General features: G+C 36.7%; 1 protein-coding gene across 1 annotated transcript in view; it reads right to left on the bottom strand.

The window, feature by feature from the left end:
- Nucleotides 1-18,709, bottom strand: part of TRHDE (thyrotropin releasing hormone degrading enzyme) — a 212,520-nt gene that overhangs the window by 117,411 nt on the left and 76,400 nt on the right. The window contains exons 4-5 of the mRNA XM_086740041.1: nucleotides 13,108-13,262; nucleotides 7,509-7,622 (exon numbers count right to left, since the gene is read on the bottom strand). Coding sequence (XP_086596167.1) covers nucleotides 7,509-7,622; nucleotides 13,108-13,262 — 269 coding nt within the window. The remainder of the gene's footprint in view (nucleotides 1-7,508; nucleotides 7,623-13,107; nucleotides 13,263-18,709) is intronic.

Here is an 18,709-nt window from a genome sequence, read left to right as displayed (position 1 = left end):
GTTACCTTGTATATGGTTGCTTTCACAAAAAAAATAGTGTGAATAAGCAAAAGGATGAACATATATCCACTGTTTTTTCATGCATTTGTCTCCAGAGCATTTTAAAACATTAGGCAACAAAGTATGAAGTTCATCCTCTAACTCAAACTCCATGGGGGAAATCTGTAAAGAAAATTCACCTCACTTCAAGAAACAGTAAATAATATTTAAATGAAAAGTGGCTTTGAGATGCGGTTGATATATTGAGTCAACTTCCTGCAACAACTGTCACAGATCACCATCAACAAGAATATTTTTTAGGAGCTCTAAGATTTGCTGGGTGTATGTTGCATGCCTAGGCTCTGTATGAACCTGAAAGTTACGAGATTCAGTAAGCTAAGTCCTGAAGGAACCAAAGATGTTTTCCAGGCACACCAAAATTACTTAGCTTGTGCTCCGAGTAACTGCCCACTGCCCACAATTTTAAAATAAACAGTGGCAGCACATTCTTAGCAGCTGCAAATTTGAAAAGCAGAGTCTTTGCGTAAGGATGTCCTCAAATATACAGCTACAGCTTTGCCATTGAACATCCCATAGCAACTGTACGTCCTGATGAAGCGCATATACTTGTTTCAGTAGAGCAGCCCTGCTGTGAGCCCTTACCTTGAGGCAAAAGTTGCCATAAAGTTTCTTTCTTATTTTTACTAAAGACAAAGCGGTCACTAATTCAAAATTAGTGCAATTCTGCCAGTTGACTGCAGTTTCTTCTGAAACCAAAGCTTCATCTAAACCCTGAACTTGGGAGATTTGAACTCACATGACCCAAAAGCTCTCACCATAAATGTCATTTTAACTGCTCTCTCAAGATGAGTAGATAATGACACAAAGAAAGAAGAGACACTGATATTCTCCAAACCTGTACACAATCTCTTGAATAAATGTTTCATCTAAATGTTGATATTCATTTATGTCTCATCTCAAAATGTTAAGTGTTAACTACTTAAGAATTCCGTATATTAATACACCTTGCCATAGCATAAAAAATGAAACTGTGTTAAGAAAGACCATGTGGAGATCGAAATTTATTTTCTTAGTTATAAGCTAAATTTGGTATAAGGATTTCTAAACTGGTATACTTAAAAAGGACTAGTAATTAGCAACCAGAAGATCTTGCAGCTTACCTTTACATATCTCTTTTTTTCCTGCCAAAGTCAATTATAAATGAGATTCTAGTTAATTTTACATTGAAAGCTTCCCCCATAGTTGAGTTAGAACAGGAAATCATACAAGAATTGACTTCACTGAGCAGTTACTGGGAGAAAAAACACTCCATGTGGTATTAATTAAAGACTTACTTTATACTGGCATGGGAAACCTTTAACAAAAAAAAAAAAAAAAGAAGAGATTAAAGTAGTTTTAAAAAACGAGAGGCTGAATCTCTCTCAATGCTGAGCCAGCATGATATTTATGTTGGGTTAGAAGGATCAAGCAGGCTACAGCTCAGGTCTGAAATGCCAAAATAATAATGAAATAAATCAAAAAGGCCCATGTTTCAAGTCTACTTCAAAACTTATAATGATTTTCAGGGTTTTCTGTGAGTCAAACAGTGCCTAAAAAAACTTTACAGATGGAGACAAACGCTTTAGGAAGTAATCTGAGTCAAAGCACGTTAAAGATATCCATGTGTCTAACGGTTGTATTCACTTTTATTATGTCAATCCAGTCAATGAGGCAATTAAGATCATTTATCAAGAATTTGGGCAGCATGTTGCATAACGTTCAAAGTACTTAATGTAATGAAGTTCAGTTAAATGGTTTCCTTTTAACTATTTTTAGGCACAGGTAATTTCTTGCAGCATGTATTTTTAAAACAAAAACATTGATATGCAACCTCATCATTATTTTCAGCTGCCTGTAGTAATAGCAGGATTATCACCTAATAGTGTGAAGGAAGCACAGTTCATCTTAAGAAAGGTGAAAGGTGCCCTGCCACATAGACACGAAGTTTTACTCCAAATATTTTAATCAGAATTATTCAATATTAAGAAAATTTCTGGAAAATACAACCATCCTTAATTATAAAAGTAGTAAGCACACAAGAAAGTGGGACATCATATCCCAGAGCTTCAATGCATAGAGAAGGCAGAGGATTCAAACCTGTCTCTGGTGTACTACACCTTAACTCAGCCAATAAAGTTGTCAGCAAAGCTAACTTCTATATAATAAAGCAAAAGGAGAAGGCAGCTGGGCTGTGTGAAATGCTTTCTCAGCACCAAGCTGGGTACTGACCGCTAAAGTATTTGACGCTCGTTTGATGGATGAAAGGGAAAATTACATGCCAGCAATTCCAGCTGTCATAGTCCGCAAAGCCTATCCCAACACCAGAGACATTCAAGGGCAAATATGATGGTTCCTTCTACTAGAAAAGAAGGAGGCAAAAGATCAGTCAATAAATCCCTGGATCTGTAAGACTCAGTTGAATTCATTCCTTTACAAAGCCACACACAAAGGATTTCAGGACAAGGAGAGAAACAAGCAGAGGGGAAGATGGAATACTTAGTTGGAAACAGGCCTCTGAAAGGAGGAAGGTGAGCAGGGTAGATGAGAAAAGACAGGGTTATGAAGTGGAAATTACCAGCATGTATCTTTCTGCTCTAATTTTCTCTTTTCTCTGATCCTAAAACTAGCAGAGGCACCTTCCACAGAGGAGAGATAACTTTGTTGTCTCAGTCATAAGATCTTACAGTTCTAGAATTCACATCCAGCTGCTGTTGCTTTTTGATGGCATGGAGAGACAACCCAACTGTTACATGGTAAGCCTCTAATACAGAAACCTCATCTAAATAATGAAATAGTAATAGCCAGAGAAATCGCATGCAGATGACAAATCTGAGCACACATGATCAAGTTAAATTCTCTAATCTCTGAGGAGAACAACTTGCAGAGCCAACTTTCTTTTTAAAACCATCCTGACAACACAGAAATAATTGTTTAAACTCCCAACACCTTGAAGAATGAGAGTGAAGAATAAGAACTTGAAACATTTCAGATTAAGAATTAAAAAAAAAAAATTCTCAATTTGGGGGATAGGCAAGACAAGAGGCTGAAATGGGAAAAAAGGGGATTTCATTTCCATGGCAAATGTCTAGTGACTGTGTAGTAGGGACATATTTCCTGCAAAATCAAAGGTAGCTTCACCTTCAAGATGTAAAAAGTAGCATGGAGTGACTTATTTTTTAGCTGAAGGAAGGAAATGAGAATTTCGAGCTTTGATATGAAGTAACTTAAATTTTAAAAAGGTTATTAAGAGGAGTGGTGGAACCATGAAGGATCTTGTCACAGAAAGCTCACCTTCCTGTTTTAAAACCAGCAAAATTTCATCCACTTCCTCAGGAAAGTTGTGAGGTATCTTATATTAACTGCAACGGACAACGGACATCTCCATCAGAATGATTCTGTTCATTCTGTTTTTCACTCCAGATTTTAATAGGAGGATCCAAGGAATAAGGATGGTAAGGGTTTAATAAGGACTATATTTCCTTTCTCATTAAGATTATGCAAGCCTGATGAAGTATGTGAACTTCTTCTGGACAAGACAAGAAATTCTAGACCTGCTTGAAAGCTCAATAAAGTGTTACAGCTCCGGTTACAGTTCAGTCAATATTGTTATCCATCCATCTTTCCTGTGGTAAAAGTAGAGCTTATAAAACAACTGAAGAAAAACTGATAAAATCAAGAACTTCAGAGAAGAAAAAAATGTTTAAGCAAGCTAAAGAACCTAGAGAAGAAGGAAAAACCAGAAAACAGGTTTCAGATAAAACCGATAGCTCTCTGCTTTGTGCAGAATTCAGTGCCGTTGGTTTAAGTTATAATGGTGTGAACATGCCTAACGGACAGGTCTCCTCAAGAGTCTCAGGTTCAGCCTGAGAAGAAAGCTATCCAAAAGAAAATGTGACAAAAAAAAATGTTTAATAAACTGAATTTGACATTTTAGTCCATGGGCTTCTTGAGGAAACTTTCAAGGGTAATATTTCAGAACTGTAAGAGAAAGAAGTTAACAGTCTAATTTTTCCAGTTCCTTAGAAAGAAAGAGGATTTGGGTATATTACTCTTTGTTTTCCTGATGACAAGAGCTGCAGTATCATACACCATAACATCATTTTTTTTTTTATTTCACAGGTATGAATTATTCCTGACAAAACACCACCCAGAATGCTGGAATATTGCTCTGCTTAACTATCATTTCAGAAAATAAGGTTTGTAGTTCTTGTTTTTCCAACCGATTCATGAAGCATGTACTGTATCCTTCACTTCTGAAAAAAAAAAAAAATTGTTTGGAATAGCTTGTCTTTTTATAGATGCTCAATTTTTATTTTTTCAAGTTTACAATGTCAGTATGACCTAAACAGCAAATGCACTTTATACTGAAAAACAATATCCAGCAAGCAAATTCCAGTAACTGCAGCTTTTGTTTCCTCTTTCTACAATCTCTACAATAAGGCTGAAACATCACAGTATTGGTTCCTACTCTAGACTGCCAAGAATGCAGCATGTTTAAATGTTTATCAATGTTTATCAAACATTCCATCTTGCCATCAACTTTCTAATAATTTAAATATTTTAGTACGGTTATTTTTATATCAAAGGCCAATGATATGCAAAACCTTATGAAATGTTTATGTCTACCTGCTTTTTAATTTAAGGAAAAACTTGACAGATTAATATTTTTTCAGGCACAGCAATATTACTGTAGTTAATTCTAATTTATGCAGCATGTGTCTGATTTCTCAGTTTAACTATCATACCTTGTTCAACCCATTCATTTTGCCTGTACTCTGCTAAAACGTCAGGATTTCACGTGGTGGGCACATCATTTGCATAATAGTGAACATTATATTCACTCCACAGAAATCTCAAGTAAATATTCTATATTCCAAATGACTTCTAAAGCAAAGTTATTCAGGATTTGTTAAACTGATTATGTGAAGAACAAATGACTGATGATTTGAAGATAAAATTCAGTGTATAAACATTGTCATCTATGACATTTCACTATGCTAAAATCATAAAGGCCTGCCAGATTTCATTGCATTCATAATTAGAATCATTACATTGTAATTCAGGATGTGTTTTTCATAAAGATGAAGAGACTGAGTTTTAATACAGCCAAAGCCAGGTAAACCCAACAAGCCTACCTATGCAAGACAGATGTCAGTTCAAATAAAGATTTATTTTCTTTTTCATAATGAAAATATAAACCAAAATTGGCACCTGAAAAATTAAAATACTACAAAGAATTAAAGCTTCACAAGAAGCACACCTAAAGAAAGAGTACTTGTATACAACTACTTTAAAAAATTAGTTTTGACTCTGTTCTGGTTTTGTTAGTGAGGGGGGGCCTAAGGTGGTAGCTTCTGTAGGAAACTGCTAGAAGTCGCTCCCCTTGGTTCAGTGGACTCGGCCGGGCCTAGGGCGGACCCGCTGCTGGCCAAGGCCAAGCCAATTGGTAGCAGAATGTCCCGTGATAACGCCTCTGCGATAACGTATTTAAGTAGGGGAAAACAGGAAAAAGAGGAGGGAAGATGTGAAGCAGCTGAGCGGGGGGGGGGCAGAGAGGGGGAGGCGCGAGCCTCATGGGCCTTGCAGGCCTCACCCTCTGGCCTCCCGCCGGGCAGCCGACTGGGCCCAACTCGGCCCGGCCCGGTTGCAAGAAGTGGAGAGGAGATGAGAAGTGAATAAGATGTAAAAAGGATCCTGAGAGGTGTCTGCCAGCCTGTTGTGAGGAACGGCTGCAGACGCCAAGGTCAGTTCAGAAGGAGGGGGAGGAGTAATACGGCTCCTGGCCAAGATTCCTCTGCAACTCGTGGTGAAGACCATGGTGGAGCGGGTTGTCCCCCTGCAGCCCATGGAGGTCCACGGAGGGGCAGAGATCCACCTGCAGCCCGTGGAGGACCCCACGCCAGAGCAGGTGGAGGCCTGAAGGAGGCTGTGGCCCGTGGAGGGCCCGCTGGGACAGCTGTTCTAGAGGGACTGCACCCCGTGGAAGAGATGACCCACGCCGGAGCAGTTTCACGGAGGACTGTGGCCCGTGGGAGGGACCCCACGCTGGAGCAGAGGAGGAATGCAAGGAGTTCTTCCCCTGACGATGATACAGCGGCGTAAAACAACGCGTGATGAACTGACCGCGACCCCCATTCCCTTTTCCCCCCCCGTGCCACTCAGGAGGGGAAGGTAGTAGAGATAATGTTAAGCCTGGGAAGAGGGAGGGGTGGGGGGAGGTTATCTTGTTCCCTGTCTCATTCTCCTGCTAATTTTAGAAAATAAATGAATAGTTTTCCCCAAGTCGAGTCTGTTTTGCCCATGACAGTAACTTTAAGGATTTCTCCCCGTCCTTATCTCAAACCTTGAGCCGTTTTTCTTATATCATCTCCCCCTGTTCTCTCGGAGGGTGGGGGGAGCGGGAGAAAGACTGCGTAGTCTGGTCCTGATCGGGGCTGAACTACGACAGACTCATAATTACACCATCTTAATTTCATGGCACACGAAAGTTAACAGGATAAGAATACTCAATAAACCCCCATAAATGGGAAGAAACATTTCAGAAGTTAGTATGTAAGAGCTTAAGCAAAACATTCAAGCTCCAACAAATCCCTATCAGGCAATCTGTATTTATAACAAATATTTTGCCACTTAAATAAACATGTAAACACAAAAGGATAGCAAACAAAAATTTCTCCAAAGGACAATAAAATCTGCATAGCAACCTTCAACATGGTCTCACACAATTTTATCTTGTCCTGAAGTCTCCTATTTTCATTATAAGCATCATGTTTCTAGATTACAGCAGTTGATATAAACTGGGTCCTGACCAGGTATGATATGATATGATATGATGTAACAGAGGGGCTCCAAAAGAACGTCCCAGCATGGCCTTTCCAGTTTGCCCTCAGAGAGCTCCAGTATTTGCACACCAGTTGACAAAGCATGTCCAACTGTGTACAGCTGGGAATCATACTGAAACCTAGATTCTCAATTCATTTACCCCATTTAATTTTGTACTGCTAGATGGTCGAATAATAGAAGGAAGATAAAAAGAGTTAACTTAGGGAGAGGAGAACAGAATAATGTAAGAAAAATATGCTGGCTTAAAGTATGTTTTAGCAAGACATTTCTTCCAATTTATCTCATGTTTGTGGATAAAATTCCCTTCTTTGAATATTTTCAAAAATGGTCCATGTTAAATCATAACTGCTTTAATACAAAATGTTTCTGAACAGAGAGACAGCAGTTATCTTAATGTTGGGTTATGATAGACACGACCTTATTTCTTTTGTAATAAATTGCAGATTACACTTCTGGAATGCTGTCAAATTATTTCACACCTAGTGATTTTGGTTCATTGGACATCTGATACTTGCATGCATCATTTGGTATTTTCCAGCAGTCTCTGCTTGTAACAAAAGCAGGAGTACAAGTGCAGAGCAACTTTTCTGTGGAGTCTCCAAACTAACAAAATAAAACTGACTTACCATGTTCCACCCTGGGTAGAGGTAGTCTGTTCCAATAAACTCAAAATAGTGGGCAAAACCTTCTTTCAACCACACATCCTCCCACCAAACTGGAGTCACAAGGTCACCAAACCACTGCAAAGAAAGTTCAAATAAACAACCTTTAGGAAACCATGTTTGCATACATCTCATTTATACAGAACATATTCTTCATAAGTTTTAATTAAAACAGTAGTATGTACCACTCACTGAAACCCATTAACTGTTTTTTTTTCATGTACTAATGAATGAAGCCTTTACAGGATGGACAAGTTACTGAAATAAAACATTAGAAAAGAATAAGCAGGGGAGAAGAAGGACCGAGCAGAGTATTATTCACAGTGTCTACTTTACCTAAAGTAGATGCTCACCTAGGTTTACGGGACCACCTATATTTATGCAAAGGAACCCTACTCGAGCTGACTGCCCTGCCCATTCCTCACATGTCACTCTTGAATTTTCCCATTGACTTCAACCCAATTCAGAAAAAAAAAGGACAGAGATCTCAAAGATAAGTGAACTCCTACAATAGTACATGGAGATCAGCAGCTGAAAAGAGCAGAAGAATCTAAGCTGCGGGCAAGGCTAGAATGCAGCCATACTCTGGTCAGTAGCCATCAACAGCCACAAACTTGTCACAGTGCAGGACATGTGGGTGTTAGAAGGATTTCGGACAGAGCTGGGATGATCACTGGAGGAGGAATGAGGACTAAAATTCACAGGAAAACAGGTGTCATAAACTCTTCTGCTCGTGGATGACCCTGTTTAAATTATTAGAATGGCTCTGTTCAACCTGGATTATTTAAACACCAGTGGTAAGAGCAGCAAGACATACTACTATGTAAAACACATTTAATAGTCTCTGTAGCATCTTTTTTTGCCAAAAAAAAAAACCAAAACTTTGTTTCAGTAAAATTTTCTCCCAGTTTTTTTCTTAATGTCATTAGAAATGAGATTAATTCATAATCAACAGAGATAATTTTGAGCTTTCATGGGGTCATAAGCTCTGAAAATACACAGAAAGGGAGCAGCAAATAAGTATTCCAGAGGGAGAGACTCATGTCAGAGCAGAGGAGCTGCTGCTGACACTGTAATGAGAGTGGGGAATGAATGAAAGCGGAGCTGGCCAGTAAGTGGTTTGCTTTCATGACAGTTGGCTTGTTTGAAGGCTTTGTCTGGGACCTGAATGAAAGGTCTCCCTTCTGTGCAAGTCTTTGTGGAGTGAGAATAGCGTCAAGGAAAGATCAATGCTGCAAAGAGGACCCGTAGTGAAGTGAACACAGGAGCTCCAAAGAACAGACTACAGAAACTGAGATTACTAGATTGCCACACAATGTTCAGTAAATAGGATTTGAATGAAAAAAAATGAAGCGAAACGTGACAATGAATGTCACTGACAACCAACTTAAGAATTTAGAGAGAAAAGATGAGGTTGACAAAAGTCATATTTGCACACTAAGTGAGACTAAACTTAATGGACGCTCAGTGATCATAATCTAGTTGAAGACTATAAATAAATTAACTCTCTACAGGACTAACAGAGATAGATCCTGAACTTAAGAACATCTACCTGAAAAGACAAAGAAATACGGCAAATGCATTCATGTAGATAATGCACCTTTCACAATTTGAAATGTTAAGATTAGCTTACTACAAGAATACTACGAATGCTCTGTTTATACTAGAATAGGTTGATTAAATGATTTCTAATAGCAAACAGACTAAATACTGTCCTGTAGAGTTTATTCCTTGAATTACAAGAGGACTGTTGAACAAATATGAAATCAGTAACAGACATGGTATGTCATTTAGAGAGAGATTTAAGAAATAAAAGTTGTAAAGTTCGTAATACCTCCTGTCACTCAAAAATATTAATAACATTAAGTTATGATGGCACAAAAGAGAATTTCTTATATTTCTTAGTGAGTTTACTGGGTTTATTTACTAATAATACAATTAAAAGTATTAATTATCCACCTAAAGAAAGATGTATTTTACAGGCATTAAAACAGCATGTGATAGCAATATGAAAGTTAAAGAATGTGCCTAACGAGTCTTGAATAGTGTCAGAGATAGTTCTGACTGTCAGACCCAGAGCAGTCCGAGAGACAGCAATTAATGAAGCCAAATTTTTCAGCAGAAAGGTGCTATTATCTTCCTAGGTGTTACACATCTGAAAAGAAAACATGAAGTAAAGCACTTCATTTATTTAAGTAACTGTTTATTTATTTATTTGTGTATTTTACAGTAGACACTATTTGCCTGGAGTGAAGATCATTACTTCTTTTCATTCTGGAAAAGAAAAATGAATTGAAATGTATTGATTACACAAATGTCTCATCTCCCTCAGGTATTATGTTCAGCCTGACATGCAGAACACACTTATTCTACAGACACACCAAAAGGACACTCTCTTCTATACGCTTTCTTCATAGATTATTTAAAAACATCGATTTGGTAATTTTTAATTTTCCTTCTGCTTTCATGCCTCTTTAACTCAATCTGTCACACCAAGTTTTTTGCTCAGGTGGGAAAACTATCACAAAAAATCACGGTGCATAAATTCAAATGGCTCTTCTTCAAAGGCTGTAGATGGGACAGATCTGTGATACGCAAATAAAATTGATTGCTACCTTAATAGAATTATTTTAATAAATTATGGTAATTATTTTGAGCTATCAACTTAAGCTGCCAGAAATAGAAGTGTTTTGACGAATATCTCATTTGTGTTTTGGGGCTTGGAGGAGAAGCTTTTATGCTGAAACAATCCTTCTTCCAATTATTAATTTTTTAATTAAATATATAAAATGTTCTAAAAGAACACTCAAGCCGAAATATCAAGCACTAGCAACTTACAAAATGAGTAGACTCATGTAACTTTAATGTGTCCCTCCTAAAACACGTACCTAAAATAAATGTCTGGTCAAGCATTACAAAGTCAGTTATGAAGAAATTGAGTGCTAAATTCTTTCTTACATGCTTTTTACTTGTATTTTTACAACCACAGAATTTCTTTGTCCTTTTGCAATGCTGTCTCTTATTTTCTATCTGTCCTGAATATTGTGCTTCAGCATTAATACCCAGAAGGTTTGGGAATTCCAATTTTATACAGTTGTATCTAATGGTAGCAATCCCAATTCTTAATATTCATCTCATTTTTTCTAGTCTTGGAACCAACATTAGCAAAGCAATTGCTGTGTTACTCTAAGCAACAAGTGTCTTATATAGGTCAGTTTGCTACATGCTCAAATATGTTCTGTAAGTCTTAAAGTCATGGGTTTAAAAGAGGACGATACAATTCTTAAAAAAAAAAAAAAAGAAAAAAAAAATTTATTTTAGGAAAACATATTTTAGGACAGTTCTCCTTCCTCTTACCTGAAACTTTAGAAATTCCATAAATAAAAAACTGGAGATGTGAATTCTACTTTTGGCTGCACGAGAAGTTTTTTATATTTTATACTGGTTAATCTCTGTTATTCTATGTGCAAAAATGAGTGAAGAGGAGGAATACCCACGTGCCATCCCACATGAGCAAGCGAGATGATGCATAGCAAAAGAGGATTAAAAACACAGTGAACAATTAACAATTAAATAGCAGAGGCAAGAGATGCTGGACCCAACCTGGTCTCAGTTCAATATATTTTCAGCTAAGCTAGTATTGTTTACAGTTCCTGCTCTATGCTATCCATGGCTAAAGTTTCCTTGAGGGGCTTCTGAGTCTAGTAAGATAAAAGCAAGAAAAAAACAGCTAAATAAAGACAATAGTATGATGGAGGTGCTAGACACTGTTTTGTGGCTTGTATTTCTGAAGGGTTTCTCCCTGTAAACATGATTTGCAGATGAACAATCCATATTGTATGTGACTGAATTCTGCATCTTAAAGTAGAAATCATTCTTCCACTTCAATATTTTCTATCTTGTCTAGTTATCCAGTGAAGCAGCTGAGCAAGGACCTGATCTGCATGGTACTAAAACAGAAACAGGAGCAATATGAATGGAGGAAGATAATTTTAATTAAGCCAACAGCCTGGAAGTAGTATCAACACGGACACCACGTAAACCTTCTCATTTGCAATTTAAAAGTCCTCTGTGACCACATTGCTACCCTAAAATAAATTCAAATACAGTTTTCACCCACTTCATGATCCTCTGATATTCCCAGAACAATGTAAAAAGGCTTCAGTTTCAATGAGAATAAAATAAAAAAACTTGGCAAGTTACTGTTGTGATAATTGCCCATATCTGAAATATAAACTGCTTTGGAAGTAGAGGAAATTATTAAAGCGGTGCAAAGAACAACTAGTAGTAATGGAATGACTTCGGAAAAAGGAAGACTTAAGCTGAACGCTAGGAAAAGGTTATTGACCATCAGATTTAATCAAAAGGTTTCAAGAGAAGCGGCGTAACCCTGTAAGCAGGAGCACTGAATCTGATACTACAAAACGTACCACATGGAAGTAACTAATACTAACAGGAGCTGGGATTTGATGACCTAATATGTGTTTTCCACACCTGATTTCCAAGGCACTGTAATTTTTCTAGCTGAACAGTGCACTACTCTATTGTACTGCACAATACAGAGCACATAACAAAATCAGATTGTTGTATTGAGAACAAACCAGTAATAACTTTCAATAAAATTTCATGTTGTAGTTGAGGACTTCATAGTCATTGAAAGATTTAATGTGAAACATGAATATGAACCAAACACTATTATTTCCAGGTTCACGTACCAGAACTCCACTACAAAGGCTCCCTTTTATATGGTACTTTTTATTTGGAGAAAGTGTTAAGAATTTGCATTGCCTTTTAAAGAATACTGTCACAGATGTAAGCCATGCTGATTACACAGTAGGATTTCATTCATTTTAACCTGACGGCTATGATTATGCCTCTTATGAGTGCAAGAAAGGGTTTCCTGCCCCTGTAGCAAATTTCTTCAATAACATTTGCATTCAACTCAATATTACTAAACAGTTGTAATGTGTTTAGTTTGAGATAAGAAGATAGTAGAAATATAAAAGAAATTGTAATATGGGTTTGTTACAAAGTTTTCTTATTGATACAAAAGTTTCTATACACATAAAGACTCAACTATCTCCAACAGTGAACAGAGGGTCAACACCAAATTTAAAAAAAAAAAAAAAAAAGAAAAAGAAAATGGAAGTACGTGTATATGTGATAGAAGATGACTACCAAATTTATTTCAGCCAAAACATTTTTTGACATGAACATGAAACTCAGCACGAATCTGCTATAGATCAGCAATATGCCATTTTCCACAGTTATCAACATGTTTAGTCTACACACAAAGAACAGATTCACAAATAAATACACAGAATATAATCATTCAGAAGACAGGGAAGTTGTTCATTGCTATTAATTTTCTCTTCTATCTCCATTTGGAGTCTTCTCAGTTTCTACATTGTAGTGGTGTGCCTTACAGATCTCCATATTGTTTGGACTCCAGTTACAATAAAAGTTGCAACTGTCTACATGAATAATACAAATTCAGTTTCAGTTTCGAAAAGGAATGCATAGCTTCTGACATTAACATCAAATATCTGAACACCTTTAATACCTGATGACATAGCTCATGTACAATGACCATGGTGACATCCAGTAGGTATGATATAGAAGAAATGCTTGGATCTAGCAGTATCCTTTGCTCCACAAAAACACTCAGTCCCCAGTTCTCCATAGCAGCATACGGATGCTTAGGCACAGCTAACAGATCTAGAAACAGAAAAAATACATGTTAACTCCTTGAGGGAGCTACTATGCTGAAGAGCTATTATAAGTAAGGCCATAAATGATCACTAAAAGCATTTTAAATAACATACATGTAAAAAAAAAAAAACCAAAACTTAATTTCAGCACTCTAGTACTGTTACTTAGAAAACATTAACAAAATACTCATTTTTTTATCTTATGCCACTATCTGTTCACACATGATTACCATGTTATTGCTGTAACACAGTAATTAGTATATTTAATTGAAGTTTTCTCTAGAGAATCCAGCTTATTTACAATACCTTGTTGATTTTCTTCTGGGTTTGATACTGCTTCTCATGTTTACTATACCATATCAACATAGTAAACCAGACTTTTACCACAAGTATTTTTTTATCTTTTCATTAAAGTGACTCCTTTATGAACATTTTGCATATCAAACTGTATGCAAGGATTGGCCTTTCAGGGGAGCACTGAAGAAATACTGTTTCATAACAACCAGAAAGATGGGACACTGTTCAGATTCACCAGTTCTTAGAAAACAAGGCATCTTTCAGCGTGCACTATTGCTAGCACACATCCTCTGAGAACAGGACTGCTGACAGCCACCTCAGCCCCAAAAGCTGAAACAACAGTGCCATACACAACTTCAGGAGGATTACTTCAGCTTTGTATTCAGTAAGTGACAAAATATTAGGAAGAAGATGAAAAGGTCCTTCATCAGGTAAAAAAAGGTGGGGGGGAATTTGTCTCAGTAGCATGAGGTTGAACAAGATAATATTACGATGTCTATCCAGAAGTTAGAAATATCTTACTGGAGAAGATGGAGAAGGAACTAAAATTGACTATGATTCTGGAAATAAATCTAAAATTATGGTAAATTGACACAGGGAATAAACCAATACACAATGCTGCTTCATGGCAAAAACAACTGAAAGAGCCGAGAAACAACCTGTATGTCTACAAGAAGCCCAGTGCAACCTGTGCAAAAATCAGCCAGAATCTTGGAAGCTATACTGTCACATCAGCATGGTGCTCCCTCCAGTCAAACTAATTAGCCTGGCTTCTTAATTAATTTGGCTGTCACACTCCTCTCATTTGGCTGTATTACTTCTGGTTCCAAAGCTAGTTCATTTGCAGTTAACATAAGTATATTTAACACAAGTATATTTAGGTGGTACTTCCCCAGGTGGGATGAAAGGTGTTTGGGTTGACTTCCTAACCTAAAGAAGAAAAGTTCTGACCTGCTTATTCTAAATAACAGTCTAAATTTTATCACAGCACAGTCACATCTCCTAAGTTTGTCTGGTGTGGCTTGCTGATACATGCGGTAGAACTGGCTTGGAGAATAACCTGACAGCAGCAGCTCTACTTCAGGATTCACAGGAAGCTGTCACTGAATACCAGGAATGGAGAACTTGGCTATATTCCAGTACTCCCATAAAGGACCTGCTGCAAGAAGCACAAAAATCCCAGACTTCTAGTGGAAGCAGAGAGAGAGTCTAGCAGCTACTTCCAAATACAAGCCAACTGAAAATATCCAAATTACAAAGAGAGACATACTACAAATGGTAAAGAAGAAATATTTTATATAAAGGCAGACGCTAGAACAAGAACCTAATTAAACAAAATAAAAATCCAAAACGTAGTGTTCAAGATTAGACATGCAAGTAAATTCAAAATTACATGGTTACCTTTTCTTCTTCAGTTGAAGCTCGAACTGTAATAATTTTTTAGTGCAACTGCATTTTTTTATAAATGACATGCAAAATGAAAAAACTCTTGTCTGCTACACAAAGAAGGTATGAGGATGAAAAAAGGACACAAGCTACTGGGTGAAATCACTGAAGTTAAGGGCAATCTTCATTAACAGGGATCTCTCCCATTCTCAACTCTGTAAAGAAAGCCATAGCTTCTCCTACAGTGATAAAACTTTCTTCCAAAAGGCATCTTCAGAAGAAGAACACAGAGAGACTGTATTCTTATTTACACCAATTATGTTTTCAGCAACTCCCCTCAAATGAGCAAGGTGATATTTAAATAGAACTAGCATGAAAGTAAAACCGGCTCCCTACTTTTAACTGATTCTTTTGTTTCCTTTCTCTCCTTTGGGTTTGTTTGTTGGTTTTGGTCTTTCTTGCCAGTCATAATGGACAAATTTGTCAGCATTAGCCAGTAAAAAACTGGAATAAACTCTGTGGAACTGGGAAACTAGGGTGAGGTCTCATACTAAACACCTTTAGAGACTAATTTTAGATTTTCACTATTTGTGTCATTGGTATTGGTTTGCTGGTTTAGACCAATACTTTATAGCACTGACATACCACTAAAACTTTCCAGTCTGATGGACAACTAACTGCCTTGCAGGTAGACAACCGCAGAGGGATATTCTAAATCACTTTCATCCAACACAGCCCCATTCCTCTGCAAGCCTGGAAACTCCTCTCAGGCATCAGCTAATGCTTAAAGGGCTTTTCTGAACAAACAAAACAAAACGTAATAGAAAACCCCATTGGTTTCCAGAATGCTAATCCTTGCAGCTGACATGAGCATATCAATAATGCTGAATTAATTAAGAATTGTACTACAACGTATGAACACGTATGAACTCCTACCTTTTCCTAATGCAGGGTCTGATGCATTGCACTTTAATGCTAAAGAAGAGACTAAATCTCCAGCAACCAACACAATGGACTCTGAACATACTCATTATCACAAAATAAGAAATATTTTTCTTCTCATTGTCCATATCTAAACTCTGAATGTCCAGTCCTGGTGTTAATTTAGAAATTAAATTCTTCAGTAGTTGGTCTTGATTGTTCCACAAAGATCTACTACGTTTAAATAAAATTCCAAACACATCCAGTTTTGTGGTAAAAGAGACAATAATCTATATCTTTCTCTGGGGAGTCATAAACATTTTATTTCAGAGGAACAATGTTTGATGCTCAAGTCTCAACATGAGAATTTGTATTTCCCTCTGTTTATTACACCATTAGAGCACTGAGGATGGTATCCTCTGCTCCTGTAGGTGACATCTGTTAAGGTTTTAGTGCTCTAAGGAGCAAGGTACAAAAGGAGGGGTGATGATGCACGTTTAAATAGAAATATCATTCACACATTGTACTGCTCAAAAGCATCTGCACTAACTGCAAAATGTGAACTACTGAATATATAACAGCTTGTGTGCACACTGCATCCAGTTACTCTGCACACTATTTAATTAAATTCTTTGTAAAGCACTTGTGAATGTTTGATTATGCGGATACTGCTGGGGAAATAGAAATGTGTGTTATTGCTTGCAGAGAATAATATCCTCATACATCATAAAACTGTTACTTGAGATTTCCTGATATAGCAGTGTGGAGTCCTGTGTACTGCTGGAATAATAGAGGGTTTCCACCTCTTGGCCTTCACAGAGACTAAATTCATGACCAAGAAGTAAAAACCACACAGCTAAAATAAAATCACCAGGAAAATCATCAGGACAAAAATGTGTTGGAACTTCACAGTAACATACTACACTGGTGCAATTATTCAAATGCAAGGACAGCATTTGGACATTTTTAAAATCCCTTTCTGTGTCAATCTCATGAAAAAGACTTCAAGCTACAAAAACTGTACATAGCTCAACAGCTTATTTTATTTCCAAACGTTTAATCAAGGCATCATAACTATGTGCACTTACATCAAAATATAATTGTCTGACATTATTACAAGTATCATCACAGTGGAAAACAGAAATTAGCAATTTAACACCTAAGTTGGTCACAAAGAGAATGCACCTTCAATGTTTTCTAACTTTATCTATGAACTTACTATCTGTGTGCTTTGAAAAAATGTTATTATTTTTTCCTTTTCCCCTAGTCAGTTATAGTATTTTCTAGACATGCTTAAAAACCACCAAATTCCCCAAACCACACAACTGGGAACATCACTCTTGCTTTAAATGAGAGTAGGATTAGAACTGAACAGGATAAAATGCAAAATAAGATCCAATTCTCTCACGAAGAGTACCCTGAACTTGGGGGTCCTTCCCCCGCCCTTTATTATCCCGCTCTTTTATAACCACCAAAGCACCTTTTCCACCACTATCACTCCATTTTGTTTAACCACCTCAGTTTGAAGTCTGATGGAGATACTGGTATAACAGACACACATCCTTACTACAGATATGAAAAATGTATAGGGAAAAAAAACCACTGTGTGAACAATTTCTGCAAAATTTCTGTTATCATACATAACTCTCCTAAAAAAAAAATCTGAGAGCCCTGAAACACTGCAACTTACACAGTGAGAAATAAGAATTTTCTGCCAAGCATCTTTACAAATATATTTTTCTTAATAAAATCAGGAGGCACACAGAGACACTTTTCACTCCATTAACTCCATGGTTTTTCCCTTATAATCCTTATTTTATTACAAAAAATGACACTACAAAAATAATTTGAATTTACCTACATGCCTTTCTCAACATTATTTTCACTAATTTCTCCAGAGGTGCTTTCTTCAAGATTTCAGATATAGATTTCTTACTACTAGGTATTTTACTTTTTTGACAATTTCAACAAATTAAGAGAAAGCATGGATTAATACCATTTATTTTAGTCTTGACAAAGTAAAATCTGAAGTACGGGTTTGCCTTTTCCTAATGCTGCATAATGCAATAAATAGCTTTATTAAATCTCTCTAAAGGTCTTGTGCTATTTCCTAAATTAATGTTGTCGCACAAAACCAAGAATTATTTACTAAAGGGGTTTATATTTCTGCCACTCAGATTCTTTAATCAAAGCCATTCCTTTTACCCAGAATAAGTAGAAGATGCTTTTCTGTAACAGAATACCATTTACTGTTATTTAATAAATAACATTAGATTATTTAAATTAATTAATTAAATTATTTAAATTAAACATAAATCATTTAATGATTTACGCAGATTTTAAGGAACAAGCCAGCCACAAAAAGTGACAGCTCTGGTTAAAAACCACATTGTTATTGCAACATACCCAAATTTTCTACTGATAAAGAACTACTGATCACAGTACTTACAAGAAATATCTAAACTGGCTACCGAAAAATTTTCTTTTCTGCACTGTTTGCTTGGTATACGACAGCAAAGTTTGTGCTGGAAATCCAAGTTTTCATTGTATATATCTTCAGCCCCTCCTTAAAAAAGTTCTTTGGAGGGAAAAAAAAAAAAAATCAAACCTACAACCAAAAACATCCAAGGGTTGATGGAAGCTCTCTCAAGCCAACAGGAAGGTCTCCGACTGACTGCAACAGGAGAACAAAAAAATAACTGATGGATTTAAACGTTCACCTTGAGACACTTTGAGATGCCTGATTTTCAGAAAATACTAAATACATGTTTCCTGAAAACTAAACCATTTCAGTAAATTACTTTTGCCACTTAGGACCTAGGTACCCTAACTTAGCTGTATTTTAACTAT

This window comes from Chlamydotis macqueenii, chromosome 1 (genome assembly GCF_036417535.1).
Source record: "Chlamydotis macqueenii isolate bChlMac1 chromosome 1, bChlMac1.mat, whole genome shotgun sequence".
Lineage (NCBI taxonomy): Eukaryota > Metazoa > Chordata > Aves > Otidiformes > Otididae > Chlamydotis > Chlamydotis macqueenii.
This window is presented reverse-complemented; position numbering and strand designations above follow the sequence as displayed.